This window comes from Microtus oregoni, unplaced genomic scaffold, assembly GCF_018167655.1.
Source record: "Microtus oregoni isolate MIOR12 unplaced genomic scaffold, Mior012 000021F_ref0000039, whole genome shotgun sequence".
Classification (NCBI taxonomy): domain Eukaryota; kingdom Metazoa; phylum Chordata; class Mammalia; order Rodentia; family Cricetidae; genus Microtus; species Microtus oregoni.
Genome location: NW_024543080.1, coordinates 11117784 through 11134894, shown reverse-complemented (window position 1 = coordinate 11134894; position 17111 = coordinate 11117784). Strand labels below are relative to the sequence as shown.

Here is a 17111-nt window from a genome sequence, read left to right as displayed (position 1 = left end):
TTATCCATTAAGAAAACAGAAACTATGATTTATTTTAATAAAAAATTTAAGATACAATCAGTAAACATATTTAGGGGAGAATGGAAATGTCCACATAAAACCCAACTGTAAAAAGGAAGGTGTAAACATTATAGACGCTGGGAAGATATGCTCTGTAGGATGGCAGAGAAAAGCTACAGCCTGTCAAACAGTAACAGCTGCTGGAAGAGCAACTGCCGGACAAGATGATCAACACCTCCTGACCACCAAATCCCAACAATTGTGGTACATACTAGGCAAACATCTAAAAGTTAGAATATGTAAAGGGTCAAAGGAAATAAATGGAAAAATTAAAATATGGTTAGAGATAAGACTTTAAGGCACAAAGATAACTCACATTGATAAAATACCATTCAGCAGGAAAATATAACAAGCCAAATTTACAGTCCTAGTCACTGTTTGATTGCTGTGAAGAGACACCATGACCGAAGCAACTTTATGAAAGGAAACATTTTATTGAGGCCTTGCTTACAGTTTCAGTATTCTACTATTCTCATTGGATGGGAGCACGGGGGGAGGGGGGGAAGGCAGGCACAGCCCTGGAGAAGCAGTTAAGAGCTACCTCCTGATCTGAAGGTGCTTGCATGTGTGTGTGTGTGTGTGCGCGCGCACACACACAAACACAGACATGGGTTGGCACAGAATTTGAAACTCCAAAGCCCATCTCCAGTGTGACAATTTTTCCAAGGTCACAACTCACAATCCTTCTAATCCTTTCAAATTCAAGTTCCATTCCCTAGTGAATAAATATTCAAATATATAAACCCATGGGGGCCATTCTTACTCCAACCCCCACACATGAACTTACTAATGTTGCCTCACGATATATAAAACAGAAACACAACACTGGGAGAAAAAAAGAAAATAAATAGGTGACTTTTAGTATAACTCATAATGATTCATATTATAGTTTATTAAAAACACATAAGGATATAGAAACTTTAATATTAAAAGATTTGATGACTCTGATATGTACAGAACACAGCCCCTAATGATTACAGAAGGTAGTAGTTCCAAATTCATAAAAATTATATCCTGGGCCACAAAGTAAGTCTCAAATAAATTTAAGGATTAAAAAAAGGGAGTGAAACTCTATTTTACTCATGGGTATGGACACTGGAAGACCAAATGTACAGTACTGAAAATTGTGCAGGACTTCTTCCTGGGTCTCAATCTGGCCTGGGCCTCCAGTGTGAGCAGAAAAATCATTTGTAGTCAGGTCACGTCCACCTTTCTGGTTACTGATACTATGGCTTCAAAGCTTCAGCTAAAAAGAACAGCACAGAAACTTGGGACTGTTCCAGACGTGAGTTCCTGGGGGGCCACTGGAAATGAGCCAAATGTGGGTTAGGGTGGCAGTGTTGCAGCTCGTTAGGATTTTTTTAGACTCGAGTTTTTAAATCATCGATATTTTCCAAACATATGGCTTTTGCAGTAATCTTTATATTTTACGTTTTAGTTCATCTAGATCTTGGTTAAGAAAAAAAATCTGATTTTTAGGACTAGTCAAGAGGTGAGGACCCTGGTAACTTCAAACCACATTTGGAACTTGGAAGAGACGAACTTTAAGGGTAAGGGCAGACAAGAAATAAGAGAATAGTAGTCAAAAGTTCTACCTTGAATCACACTAGTATGTCTAAGAAATCTGAGAGCCTAAAATTCCATCAAGGTGATTTTAGATTACAAGTTTCCAGGCAGAAGCAAAAACATGTCTTAATAGGAAAATATTATCCTATTAAGTAATTTCTTCACAATTTCAAGTAAAATACTGGCAAGCATTAAAAGGATACTGGTACAGAGAAAGAACAGAAGAAACGAAAGTCAGGTAACAGAGGAAGGCTTTAGATTCTTTAACTAGGCAGACTACATGGTCTGGGCTGGAGCCATGGCTCAGGGGTACGGGTACTTGCTGTTCTTGGGAAGGACAGGATCTCACTCTTGGGCAACTCACAAACGTTCTAACTCCAGATCTAGGGGATCTGCTGCCTCCTGGCCTCTACAGGCACCTGCATACACATGGACTGCACACGTGTACATGGCATACAAGGTGTGCACACACGTGGAAACATACCACACATAAATGGGACATTAACATTTTTTGGGGGGAAGAAAAGTGAAAAGTGCCAGAGTGACCAGTTTGTAAGTTTATGAAGAAATCTGAGAAAAGAAAATCAAAGGGCTAAGAATAACCAAGACATTTGAACAGAAAAAGTTGGAATGATGAATTTTGTCAAACATAAACATATTATCAGCTACAGTGATGGAGACAGTATATTACCATTAGGACAGAAAAGGAAATCAATGAAAGTTCAGTAAGGATACATACACATTTTTTCTAGTGCAATACTATCTTGGCAGAACCAGAGAAAAAAGGAAAACAAACTTTACCTAAATACTACTGATCTATATTAGCCATGATGTTCAGAATCAACTCCTCACGAATTACAACTTAATCCTGAGAGGCAAAACTAAAGTGCTTAGGAGACAAGAGGGGGGTCTTAGAAGACCTCCCAGGCTGTCAACGAGGTATTGTGAAACGAAAGACTAGTCCTGTTAGGTATCTAACCTTTAGCTACAGAACAGAAGATATTTAGAACTATACAGACAATAAAAACAGGGCTTATAAAGATCTTTCATGTACCAATGAGGAAAAGCGCTGTCAACACAAAAGGAAGATATGTAGCAGATCCGACAACACACTTTTAAAAAGGAGGTGGAAATGGCCACGTGAAAAAGGTAACCCCCATAATAAGAGAACAGAGGAACCAGTCAATGAAATACCATTGCATACCTACCATTGTCAAAATACAAAAACAAAACCCATGCGAACTGACCTCAGTGTGGAGAAAGCGAGTGTTAGAGCAAGGGGATGGTGCATGGAAAGGGTTGGAAGGATGAAATGGAAGGAGAAAATGATGTAATTAGGTTTTACTTTCAAAACTAAAATATTAAAAAGTATCTACAATCAAGCAAGTTTGATCCTAGCTATCTTATTTGCACTGGAAGAGAAACAAAATACATTTATTACAGAACTGTACTTATCCTGAACTAAATACATCTTTATCATTCACAGTCAATACAACATAAACTGGTATATTAATGCAAAGGTAAACTATACAGCAATGGTAAATACGGCTACAATGAGCATGGATAAGCCACAGCAATGAAAGACATAGAAAAACGCAACGATTCTTTACATACAGCTCAGAAGCAGACAGAACTACACTGCTCTGTCTAGGTATACACACAGAGGGGTAATACCACAAGAACAAGGAAACAGCTAATACAAAAAATAGGACAACAGTAACTACCAGGGGTTTAAGATGTCTGTGACTGGGGAGGGATTGGGAAGGTTTCTGATATCAGTGATCTATTAATTTCAATATTGGTTAGATTAAATATTTTAAATTATTCCTTAAACTGTATATTCACACTTTATATACTTTCAATAGGCATTTCTCAATTATGACAAGAAGCTTTTGCAGACAGAGTAATGGCTCAGTGGTTAAGATAACTGGCTGCCCTTACAGAGAACCTGGCGGGTCACAAGTGTCTTAGCTTGTCTCAGGGGATCCATGCCCTTTCTGGCTTCATGAACACTGCACACATGTGGAGCATAGACACACCCACAAACAAGCTTTCGAGATACAAGAGAAAAGCACACACACGGCCTGCTGATTCTTTATCTGACTCCCTAGATCTAAACTTTCTGATTTCTGTTTCTGAGTTGGGACTCACACCCAGAGTCTTGCGTATGCTAGGCATGTATTCTGCGGTAGAGCTACATACAATCTTAGCTATGGCTGTAGTTTTGTACTCTGACGCTGTTCCAACAATGTGCCATGAAAGATAAACTATAAAAATAATATATTTGTTTTATCAAGTTCTACTTTTGGAACAATGTGTAAGGAACTTAAGATACAATACAATACATCAAATCCTATAAGGAACCGACTTTGAAACCCCTTCTCATGCAGTCTATTTTTGCCTGGCTTTCTCATTTACTTCTGTTCCTGGTGATTTAAGTTAGGGCTTTGAGCTTGTTAAGCACACTGTCCCTTTGACTTATATGTCCAAAATTAGTCTGCTTGCAAAGCACAGAAATGAGGAAACAGAAGCAGTACTAATCACAGAATAAGATGTGTAGTTAAATTCTTTACAGTGAACCACAGAACATGGTTTATGACAATATTCTAAAATTTCCTATACTTAGTTTTAGGATATGTATGCATGTATGGATGCATGCATGCATGTAACCGAATGGAGTAGCATAATTTCTTTTTTGTACCCAGTTTGCACACTAGTATTCAACAGCTATATTACAATAATCTTAAAGTATAAAATAAAACAATTAAAAAGGTTGTTATTAACTTCACTGTGGCTTTCCAGTTTAGTAATATTTTGGATAGTAAACATCATTACCTACAGAAAACCAAAACAAAATGGAAAAACAAATGACAAAACGGATGTAGTTTAATTGCCAACAAGTCCAATCAATTCCAGTTGAGCTTATTTACTGAAGCAGTGTACTGAGCACGGTTCCCATTTACTTTTTTTTTTTTCGGCTTTTTATTTTTTTCCCTTTTTCTTTATTTCTTTTTTTTAAATTTATTTATTTATTAAAGATGTGGAGACCTAGGAAAACACAGCCAAGCTACTGGTTCATGTTTGAGGACTGCTGAATGGTTACCTAGAAAATACATCACTACCAAAGAACAGAAGACAAGTAAAAACTAGGAAAAAGGGGCATTTTTTTTTAAAAAACGAAGTTCCTTTTATTATTCCTAACCTTTTAAGTTCTAAGCCACAGAGCCTTTGATGTTCCTGTATCAATTTTATATGACACTAATTTTGAACATTATACTAGGAATATGCACAACGGAAGAGCACAGGATGACAAAACAGTATTTATTTCAGATGTAGCCATTTAAGATGAACCCTGCCACTTTTCTCCATCTCTCGATGAACAGAATACCTTGTTACACAAACTCACTCATCTTCCAATTGGATCCGTCAATAAGAGGAGGAGAGCAAACCTGGGTTAACACAGGATTTTAAATTATCTATAAATGGAAAATAAGTACAGGGGGTAAAGAGATGGAGTAATACTGATGTAATCTAAATTTGAATCCATCAAAGTAGCTACTAATGGTCTGAACTCTAAGAGCAGGGGCTCCAGGCAAGTGACTTTCGGAGGCTGTAAGCGCTTGATGTTTAGAATGTATGCTAACCCTTGTAAAAAAGAGTCATTTGCTTGCTGTTTTCACTGATTTTACAGCCAAGTTCTGTTTGTACCTTTTAATGAACACAATCATATTATTAATTGCAACTGTTCATATTAAGAAATAGAGCATTTCTCTCAATGAAGAAAAATTTAAAAAAATATAATTTCTCTCTTTGTCAATTCCCCTTTTGGGAATGAAGAGTAAAATGACATGTTTCCTTAAAACAAACAAACAAACAAACAAAAAACCCACTTTTTTTCTCCATTATATTGATGGAAGGAAAAAAGACAACTCTACTAGCATTAATTTTATATCCATCTATTTCTAAGGATAGTCCCTTTATAAAAATTTCAGTCTTATATACTCTGACTAGTTTAGAGTTCCAGATAAATAAAATAAAGGCATATCAACAATCAAATGATTAGCCATATTTATCTGCTCACATTCATGGGTTTTCTGACAGTTGTAGAGTGCATATAATACTGTTAACATTTAGTCCATGTTAACACGCCATCACCTCATGGCTCATAACACCACCCAGATCAGCAAAACGCTTGATGTACGGGAGGAAGTAACACAACAAATCGTTGGCAGAAATAGCAACTAACTGTAGCCACACAACTGTAATCTCTACCATCCCACCCCTAATTATGTCAGAGGTACAGTATCATACTATTCATATTGGAAAATGGGTATCAAACACCAAAAAAAAAAAAAAGCCTTAAAATAGGATTTAGCTTTTTTAATGGCTGGGATTCACTATTTTCTATTTCTTCTGGTCATAGATAAATGCTTTCTTTGTTCCTTTTCATCCACAAGGCTTAATATACAAACTTGTAAGCATTAGAAAATGGTATTCCAGTTTGAAGTTGTTGTGATCATAGCCACACGAAGCAACAGATGTGTACTATGCTCCAAAATGTTTTTTAATTCTTCAGTGTAGATACGTTTCCTGCTGATGTTTCCCTTAAATTAAGGCAAAAGAAATCCACAGTATTGAGCTGATTATTTTAGCTTCTGAATTAAGTACACTTTCCAAAATATAGTAGTCCTGGAGTAACTCCGACAGCTTCTATTCATCCGTATCATGGGTGAAGTAGTATCTTACTGGAGGTCCTGGCAAATCTTCATCTCCATCAGTGTCTGGGGCAAATGACACAGTAAGATCTACATATTTCTTCTCAGTGGAAGGTTTCACAAGTTTGTGCATTCTAAGAAAAATAAGCAAGGATAAATATGGTGGTAATTTGGTAAAAGGAAAGATTTCCCTAGTTAGTACTATTCAGAGACTGTGGATGTGTACATATACTGTAAAATATAATAATCTACCTATACTCTATTAATTTTTCCTTAAAGGTTCCAAACTGAAAACACTTATCTAATATGATGCCTGCTGCTAATGACAATAAACAAAGAAAGAAAAAAAACCCAAAGAGTAATACAGTGATTCTGAAAAACTGACTTTCTTCCTTTATTTCTTAAAGATTAGAGACACCCTTCTTGAATTTTGCATACAAATGGATGGAAATAGAAAACACTATCCTGAGTGATGTAAGCCAGACCCAAAAAGAGGAACATGGGATGTACTCACTCATATTTGGTTTCTAGCCATAAATAAAGGACATTGAGCCTATAATTAGAGATCCTAGAGAAGCTAAATAAGAAGGAGAACCCAAAGAAAAACATATAGGCATCCTCCTGAATATTAACCTTCACCAGACGATGAAAGGAGACAGAGACCCACATTGGAGCACCGGACAGAAATCTCAAGGTCCAAATCAGGAGCAGAAGGAGAGAGAGCACGAGCAAGAAACTCAGGACAGCGAGGGGTGCACCCACACACTGAGACAATGGTGATATTCTATCGGGAACTCACCAAGGCCAGCTGGCCTGGGCCTGAAAAAGCATGGGATAAAACCGGACTCGCTGAACATAGCGGACAGTGAGGACTACTGAGAACTCAAGAACAATGGCAATGGGGTTTTGATCCTACTGCATGTACTGGCTTTGTGGGAGCCTAGGCAGTTTGGATGCTCACCTTACTAGACCTGGATGGAGGTGGGCGGTCCTTGGACTTCCCACAGGGCAGGGAACCCTGATTGCTCTTTGAGCTGATGAGGGAGGGGGACTTGATTGGGGGAGGGGAAGGGAAATGGGAGGTGGTGGCGGGGAAGAGACAGAAATCTTTAATAAACAAATAAAAAAAAAAAAAGATTAGAGACACCCAGGATCTCCTAGCACTCTCAAAAGAGAAAAAAGTAAGCTTCACTAAAATCTTAAAATATAAGATGCCCAATCTATCCTTTCTCTTACTACTTGGCTGTCAGAATTCTCCTGAAATCTAAGTTGAGGACCTATTTCACACCAGGCTCTGAAGTACAGCGCCTTCCATTTGCTAAGGGTACTGTGCCCCATACCTACCTCTTTGTCTTTCTACCACTCATATGCATATCATTTCACTTTCCAAAGAGAGATCAAGTATACTTTTTAATTCTTAAGCTAAATGTGTATACAACATTGTTTGCTTTTACATATAATAATCCTCCTTCAAATGCTCAAATGAAATCTAACCCAAAACTGAGGTTTGATGTAGGAAAGTCCATGGTGCAATGTCAACATCTTCATTACAATGATTTTAGTTATATTTTAATCAATAATCAATGTGCCTGTTTCTCTGAGTACACTGTACTAGACATCAGGGCTATGTGTATAATAACAACATAGTAACAGAATTAGCAATTATGGAATACTACTTATTCTTGCACTGTTACATTTTTAGGGTTTACTATTTCTTTAACACTCAGTAGTTATGGGAACAAACATGGCAGAGAATCTGTTTCAAAGTTGCTCAAGGAGACAAACAAGTATTAATAAATAACCACCCAAACATGTGAACATGTCTTTACAAAACCAAGCTCATGCTCTTAACTATGCTCTCATTGACAGAACTAAGAATTCAGGCACTTAGGTAATAAATACCTGCTAAATTAAAAATGCAGAACAAATATCATTCATAAAGCATCACTATCACACACCGGTCAACTCTCAAAAGGCGTTATGTTTTTGCAGCAAATTTTTTTTTTAAAAAAGATTTATTTGTTTATTAAGTATACATTGTTCTGCATGCAGGCCAGAAGAGGACACCAGATCTCATTACAGATGGTTGTGAGCCACCATGTGGTTGCTGGGAATTGAACTCAGGACCTTTGGAAGAGCAGGCAGTGCCATTAATCACTGAGTTATCTCTCCAGCCCTTGCAGCAAATTTTAAATTACACTAATTAATTCATGATCACACATTTCACACATACCTAGGTAGAGAAAATTCAGACAATTATAATGTACGAATGATTAACTTCAACTGACGGTCAAAAGCTGACAGTCATGTTAAAGAAAATTATTACATATAGAGATCCATTTATTCATATAAGTTTTACTGATGGCTCTTCTGTGCCAGGTATTGGTCTAACTGTTCAATATACAACAATGAAAAGATCAAATAAAGATTTATGCACTGTGGAACTTAACGTTCTAGTGTGAGGGGAGGGGATAATGACAGAAGCAACAATACAGGCCAACTATGCTGTAGCTATAACACTATTGGTAAGCATTATGAAAAAGAAGAGGCTAAGAAAGATAATGTTTGCTGTGTAAGCATGAAGACCTGAGTTTTGTCCCTAGAAGCCAAATAACAGAGTTTAAAGTGGTAGCATTTGCGGTCTCAGTACTGGGAAAGTAGAGACTAGGTTTAGAGGGAGGTTGGCCAGTCAGTTTGTCCAAGATAGCAAGTTCTAGGCTAAGTGAGAAACTCTGCCCCAACACTGACATTAATCTCTGATCTTTACACATACTCTTATATGCATCTGCACACATTAGAACACACACCACACACCTCCATGTGCACACACAGAAGTGCATGTATATGAAACTAGTTGGTTTTCTGAAAAGATGAACAAAGTTGGCATACTCTTAGTCAAACTAACTAAAAGAAAGGGAGAAAAGACCCAAATTAATAGTTAGAGACAAAAGGGAAATATTACAACAGATAAAAAGTTCATAAAATCATGACGACATACCTTAAAAACTTATGTTATACTAAGTTGGGTAATTTAAAAGAAACAGATGGATTTCTAGATGTGTGTGACTTACCAAAGTTAAACCAAAATAAAAGAATTTAAACAGATCTATAATGAGCATCAAGACTGTGAAGTGGTAATTTTTAAAAAAGTGCCGAATCAGAATGACCAGGCTTTAAAGAATAACTAATTTCAATCGTCAAATTATTCAATGAAGTAAAAAAAAGAAATGAATGCTTTCAACGTCACTTTGCAAAGCCAGCATTTCTGTTACCAACCCAGATGAAGAAGCACACAGAGGAAAATTACAGATCAATATTCTTGATGAACAGAGATGAAGTTTCTCAATAAAGCACTAGCAAATGGCACTCAAGAACAATCAAAAAGAACATTTGTTATGATCAAGTCTGTTTCATCCTAGAGATGCAAGGGATAAACATATACAAATCAATCAATGTAATATATCACATAGATTCATGATCAGAGGTCACATGGTCATGTTTCAATAGATATAGTAAAGATTATTTCACAATAAAAACCCTGAAGAGACTAGGAAAGACAGTATCTCAGCATAATAAAGGCTATGTGTCAGAAATCTGCAGTGGGAAATAGAGAGAAACTTAAAGCATTGCTATTAAGATTAGTAAGAAGACAACTGTTTAGTGCAGTGTTTGAAGTCTTAAGAAGAGCAGTAAGACAAGGAAACAAAATGGATACAAAAAGGCAAAAAAAAAAAAATCCTTGTTTGCAGAAGACACAACCTAAAAGACTCTAAATGCTCTACCACAAAACACGAAGAGGTGATACATATTTTCAGCAAAGTGGCAAAACATTAACAAGTAAAAATTATCTGCTGCCCAATGATAAACTGTTAGCGGAGGCCACTCATTTCCCATTTGCCCAGACCCGAAATAATCACACAGAAACTGTATTAAATAAAACATTGCTTGGCCAATCACTTAACTATATTGCTAACTAACTCGTACATCTTAAATTAACCCATTTCTATTATTTTATATTTTATCACGAGGCTCATGGTTTACTGGTACCAGTGTGCTGGCATCTTTTTCCTCCAGTGGCTACATGGATTTCTGACACCACCGACTCTCTCCTCCTCTATCTGCTTGGAATTCCTGCCTTGCCCTATTCTGCATTGCAATAGGCTCAAAGCAGCTTCTTTATTAACCAGTGGTATTAACAGCATACAGAGGAGAATCCCACATCAACAAACGTATTGAGAAGCAAACAAAAGGGCACATTTCCATCCACAAGCTATACAATACCCTAGAATAGACAAAACCAAGGAAGTGAAAGACTTCTATAATGAAAACTTTAAAACACAGAAAGAGGAAATTAAACATAATTAACATCTAGAAAACACAAAGAAGTAAAAAATTAAACAGACAAACCAATAAAATATGGGTTACAGAATTGAACCCATTGAACAAAGAAATACAAATGGTTAAAAAAATTGTTCAACATTCTAACCATTAGGAAAAAGTAATTTAAAAAGATTTTGAGATTTCATCTTATGCTAGTCAGATTGGTTATCAGTAAGAATATAAATGATGACAAATGCTGATGAAATCATAGGGAACGAGTAATATTTATTCACTGCTGGCTGGAGTATAAGCCAGTGCAGCCACTACGGAAATCAGTGTGGAGGGTTCTCAATAAGTTCCAAACAGGACTACCGCCCAACTCAGACCGCTCTATTCACTACAGCTTCAGAATAGAGTCAGCCTAAATCATCAACTGATGGGCTCTGAAAATGCACATTCATACACTGGCGTTTTATTTTTTTTTTTTTGTAAAGAAAAATGGAGCTTTGAGATTTACAGAGGAATAGGTGGCAGCCCATACCCTGAAACACAAATGCTGCATATTCAGACATTCTTTCATATTCACATCCTACCTTCAAAGTTTTAGATTTGTGTTTAACACATGGTGCCTGGAAAGGCCAGGAAGCTATAAGGGGTTGGGGGAATGGATGATGGGAGGGAAACACCCTTAGGGAGAAGAGAAGAACATGTGATAGAAAAGGGGAAAATTTAAGAGTGTAAAGATTTACATGGATGTAACAAAGGGGTGTTTTTGGGGTAACTAAAACTAAGGACACATACAATACCCACATGGAAACTTTATTATTTTGTAAGTTAATCAAAAAATATCGGAGTTTGAAGGGAAATGTGTAGGTGGATAATGCTGTTTTCAGAACCCGTAAATTATTATTTTGCATACCCAGTTATATATGTGCTGTACATGTGTGCAGAAGTTCCTTGCTAAGGCATGCATGTGAAGCTGAGAGAATCACTGTAAAGTTTCTTCTTCTACCTATATGTGGACTCTGAGTATCGGACTTAGGTTGCCAGGATTGTGTGGCAATTTCCGATGTTCAATTGGACAACAGTGGTATGACCGGGTGATTGTGACAGCCAACTGCATTCTGATTTCAGGTCCTAGTACAAATCAAGAATCCATGTTTTGAGCTTTAAACCTGGTTTGCAGTTCAAGGCCAGGGAGGTTGGAGGCCCTGGTTGCACCTGTCTCTGTCAAACGGCCTACTATTGTTGCTTTGCTAACTGGACAAAGTTTAAACCACCTCCTAAATATTTGTTTTTACTCATGGATAGTTCTGCTGTCAGTTTTGGTCAGAGAAGCTACTGTCTGCAGTGAGCAACAGCTAATGGAGAAACTCCATGTGTTGAGAATAACTAAGTAGCCAGCCCCAAAGCACAAGGGAACATTACAGAGGAGGGGGTAGAAATAATACAAGAAGATGGGAAAGATGCTGTGTAATGCTATCTTCTGGACATGGTTATTGGACCTAACCATGTATATGTATTGAACTCACATCAACAGTGGCTGTGGTAAACTGCCCATCAATGTTCCACAATAAATGAGGAGGGGCTCCTAAGGTATCTATGGTTACTGGAGAAAAGGGAATCATGTGCCTCAGTGGGGTAGTTACTGGTATGTTTCTTAAGCTAAAAATAAATAAACCCCATATATGCTAGTAAAAGTAACTTTAATTGAAAGGGAGTGGGGCCAGTGAAGTGGTTTGGGGGTAAAGGAGGTTACTGTGCAGCTGTGGTAATTCACAGAGCCCATGCAAAAAAAGGTGGAAAGAGGAAAAAATTCTACAAAGTTGTTCTCTGACCACCACATATGAGTGCTTACATGTATAACTGTGTATATAAAATTAAAAATAAAAGGACCTGGGGGGGGGAAAGATATCAAAACAAGAGGGGGGGAATATTGGGAAAAGAATGGGTTTAATGGGAGGAGGAAGGGGATAAGAGGATAATGGAAAATGAGGGAATATGATCAATGTATATTATACATTACAGACATTTGAAAAGAATATTTTTTAAAAAGGAGAGCAAAAAAGGATAAGCATACTAAACTACAGCTGGGGAGAGTTGGCAGTGCTAAAGAGAATTCAGAAAGTATTGTAGAATGTGATTTTAAGATGTGTTACACCAGTTTATGCTGTGGAACATTAGTTTAATGATGAAGAGATGTGTTGCATTCATTTATGTTGCATTTGTTTAAGTCTGTGGAGCTCTGTTACTTTGCCTTTCTAAAACAACTGATTAGTCTAATAAAGAGATGAATGGCCAACAGCAACAGAAGAAAAAATAGGTGGGACTGGCAGGCAGAGAGAATAAACAGGAGGAGGTATCTGGGAGGAGAAGATCGAGGAGCAAAATGAAGAGAAGTAGAGGAGGACTTCAGTAGCTGGCCACCCAGCTAGACAGCAAGCCATAGAGTAAGAAGTAAAGAAAGAAATACAGAAACAGAGAAAGGTAAAAGTCCAGAGACAAAAGGTAGACAGGATAATTTAAGTTAAAGAAAAGTTGGCTAAAAATAAGCCAAGAAAAGGCCAGGTGCTCATAAGAAAGAATAAGCTTCTGAATATTTATTTGGGAGCTGGGTGGCAGGCCCCCAAAGAGAAAAACAGCAAAGAATAAAAAACAAAACAAAACAACCCTCCACCACCCCAACTTCAAAAAAAGACCTTTTTAGGAAGTGCAAAGACCAGAAATGAGAATCCATTAGCCCACTCTCCAGTCTTCAAGCAGAGGAAATGAGCAGAGCAAAGCCATTTCTAGAGAATGGCTGGGGTGTTGCACAATAGAGACCAGTGCAGAGGGAAGGAGGGAAGGAGAGAAGTAATATACAAAGACACAGAGGATCTAGGCCAACCAGCCTTGTAGGCAACTGTAAAGACTTTTCCTTTGGTATTTTTCTTCCTCTAAAATGCAAATCAGCAGGTAGGACCGAATAGGTGAGGGAATATCTAAATTATTAAATATAACAACTCAACCAACCCTCTTCCGTACATTTCTTCCTCTTTTAATTTTTTAGTTTCCCTAGAGCATCTACCACTACTTGACCATATGCAGTTTTTATCCAAACACCTCAAGTCGGAAGGATTTTTGTTCATTAATACATCCCCAATGCTTAAAACAAAGCTAGACACACGGCAGGAATCTTTAGCAAAAATCCACTGAATAAAACTATATTTAGTATTCTTGTTTGATATCTCAATCTCACAAATGTAGTATTCTGTTTACATGTGAGGCATGATTCATTTGAGAGTTAGACTGTTGGCTTTCCCTTGCCAGATTAAGTCTTTACTAATAGCATAAAGCAATTTTTGTATAATTCCCGTAACTTCCTGAACTTTCCAGCGTATATCCAACTTATGTTTTGGTTTTGGTGACCCTTCTGCAACATGATGTTAAATACTTACGTTAACTTTAACCTCTTTGCGTGACCCGGCATTACAGGAACATAAAGCATTTTGACTCCCTGTACCACCATCGTTGGCTCAATTCCATATTTCTCCTAAAGGTAAACACCCCAAAGGAAACAATGAAAACTTCTTTCAAACACAAAGTACATGGGTAAAAATATTTTATATCCACCCAAAGGAGGGCAGTCTTATATAAAATATATTTTATATACCCCCATAAATTTAAAGATTAAAAACTATCATTGTAATCTCTTTTATCTGTGGTGTCACTTTTCTCAGTTAACCATAGCCTGGAAATAATAAATGGAAATTCTCAGAACTAAATAGCTTATGTTCATGCCCAGTATTGGAGACTGGACCTAGGCTAGATGCATGTCAGCTACAGGTTCTTCCACCAAGTCACAGCCACAGCACTTAGAAGGAGATGTGTTAGTTTTAAATTGTGTGCCAGTCCAGGCAGTGAGAGGTCTGACACTGTCTACCGACCTATTAGTTCTTTAACTCACTGCTCTGCGCTATTCTTCAAGCAAACCCTATTTCAATATAGGGCAGTTCTCAACCTGTGGGTTCTGACCACTTTGGGGGTCAAATGGCCCTTTCACAGGGGTTGCCTAAGACCATCAGAAAACACAAATATTTACATTACGATGCGTAACAGTAGCAAAATTACAGTTAGGAAGTAGCAACAAAAAGAATTTTATGGTTGGGGTCACCACAGCATGAGGAAGTGTATTAAGGGTCACACCGTTAGGGAGGCTGAGAACCACTAGATTAACAGAAGGCACAAAGTGCAACAACAGAGGCTGGCAATTCAAACATGCCAAAGGGAAACCAAAACGCCTCCTTTCAAAGCAGAGCGCGCTCAGTGTTGTAAGAAATAAAAAATCAGAGGCTCAGGTTAAAATCTACTGTAAAATAAGCTAAACAGTCTTGAGAAAAATACTGTCAGTATAGTATGTGTTCTAATATAACACTCCTGTTTTTCTCTACGATGTTTTATTTGTAAACTACAATAGGTATGTACATACAGGAATGAACCAAGTAAAGAACTTAGTATTATTATTACTACAAGGACCTACTGGAATTTCTATGAATTGTAAGGCATGACATTAACCAGACTTCAAGGTACTAATTAAATAAAAGAAATAAAAATATCCTACTTTGACAGCATTTATGAAATCTGAGAGGGTAAAATCTTCTTTTCCATGAACAGTCCATCTGTCCCAAATCGTAAATGATATTCCATTTCTGGTACAGAAAAATATTAAAAGCACAAGCATTAAAATCTCTTTCCATCAGAATAAAAAATTTCCTGCAGCTCAGTATTTATGATATGCTTAAAAATTAATTTGTGGGGGTGCGGAATATAATTTTTTAAATATTCAGTAAATAATATAGGTAACCACTTTTACCTGTTTTGTGTATTTTTTCAGTGTCTCATTTCAAATATGTCTTACAACGTACCTCTCATTTTCTTTTTAATACTTCTTTAGTCTACACACAAAGTAATGAGTTTTTGACATTTTCATTCACGTATATCATTGTTCTTTAATCATACACATCAAGCTCCTTGGTCCCCTTCTGATCTTCCCTTCCATTCATATTCCCTTTTGTTTTTATGTCTTACATTTATATATAGTTGTGTTTCTCTGTGTGTGTGTGTGCATGTGTATGTATGTAGATGCATGTACCCCTTTGTTTTTAAATAGGGCTCAGATGTTCAGGTCATCAATAATTGAACACTTGGATTGTTCAAAACATTGGCTGAAATAAAAATGCTAGAATGATCATCTTGGCATACATGTAATTTGGCATGTGTGCAAATGTATTTATAAGTGGGAAACACAGTAGCTTATCTCATTTGTATGGACCATAGTATTTTGTGCTCTCTTGAGTAATATAGTAGGACAGGAGAGGATTAGCTCTTCCTCACAAGATGCTTCCACTCACATTTCTGGCTGTGGCCAAGTAAAAATGTCAGAAACAGTAACTCAAGGAACTGTTTCCCGTTGTCATGAACGTGCAAAATTAGATTCTGTGTTTCATTGTCTATAGAAAGACAAGAAGGCCTTTAGCACTATCCAAGCCAGGAATACTAACATATAATGCTAAACGGTGTAACAAACAACCGTGGGAGGATTCTCTGGCTAGTCTACTTAGAAGTAATTCATCAGGGTGAGGTCTGATTGGGTCCTGAAGAGCAGCAGGGCTTAACAACAAGAAGAGATGAAAACCAGTACGTTTCCTTCCTAAGGGTAGAAATATTTTCTTTCTCATTATAGAAGTCAAACAGACTTCTATACATACCTGATTTCAGTTTTTCTTACTTCAGATGTTTCTGTAAACACTATTATTGGAATGGCTAAATTAAGGAAACAGTTTCTGTAAGCTTCAAAGGGATAACCACCAGCTACTTTGATCATCTCCAAGGCAACCTAGAGAAGAAAAGGTGATCTGATTATCAAGAGCCTAACGCTAAAGCTGCTTGGGATTTTAATCAGTCTCGTTCTTTGCCAAGGTTCTAGCATTTCTCTGTCAATAGTAAGAACACACTGTAGTATATACATTTCTTATTTAACTGACCAGTATATTTTTAGTACATTTTACTTTTACTATTCAGACTATTCCATATATAGTGAACAAAGTTATTTCACCATTTAATCATCCTATTTTCAAAGCAGATACACCCCCCCCCCCAATAACTCAAAACTAATATGACGTGGGATACCCCTCTGTATACTGTAAATACCACTGGTTAATAAAGAAGCTGCTTTGGGCCTACTGCAACACAGAATAGGGCATGGCAGACAGAGGAGGAGAGACTAGACGGAGTCAAAAGAAAAGCCATGTAGCCATGCAGGAGACAGACATAGGATGCTGGATGGAACCTTACCAGTAGGCCACAATGACATGGCAATACACAGATTAATAGAAATGGGTTAATTTAAGACATAAGAGCAAGCCAATGAAAAGCATGAGCTAATAGGCCAAGCAATGTTGTAATAATATA

At 37.2% G+C, this 17111-nt stretch overlaps 1 protein-coding gene across 1 annotated transcript in view; it reads right to left on the bottom strand.

The window, feature by feature from the left end:
- The window catches only part of Uba6 (ubiquitin like modifier activating enzyme 6), a 66885-nt gene continuing 49774 nt past the window's right edge, over window positions 1-17111 (bottom strand). Inside the window, exons 30-33 of the mRNA XM_041671237.1 lie at window positions 16409-16536; window positions 15262-15349; window positions 14099-14193; window positions 1-6475 (exon numbers count right to left, since the gene is read on the bottom strand). Of these exons, the coding sequence (XP_041527171.1) occupies window positions 6337-6475; window positions 14099-14193; window positions 15262-15349; window positions 16409-16536 (450 nt within the window). The 3' untranslated portion in view covers window positions 1-6336. The remainder of the gene's footprint in view (window positions 6476-14098; window positions 14194-15261; window positions 15350-16408; window positions 16537-17111) is intronic.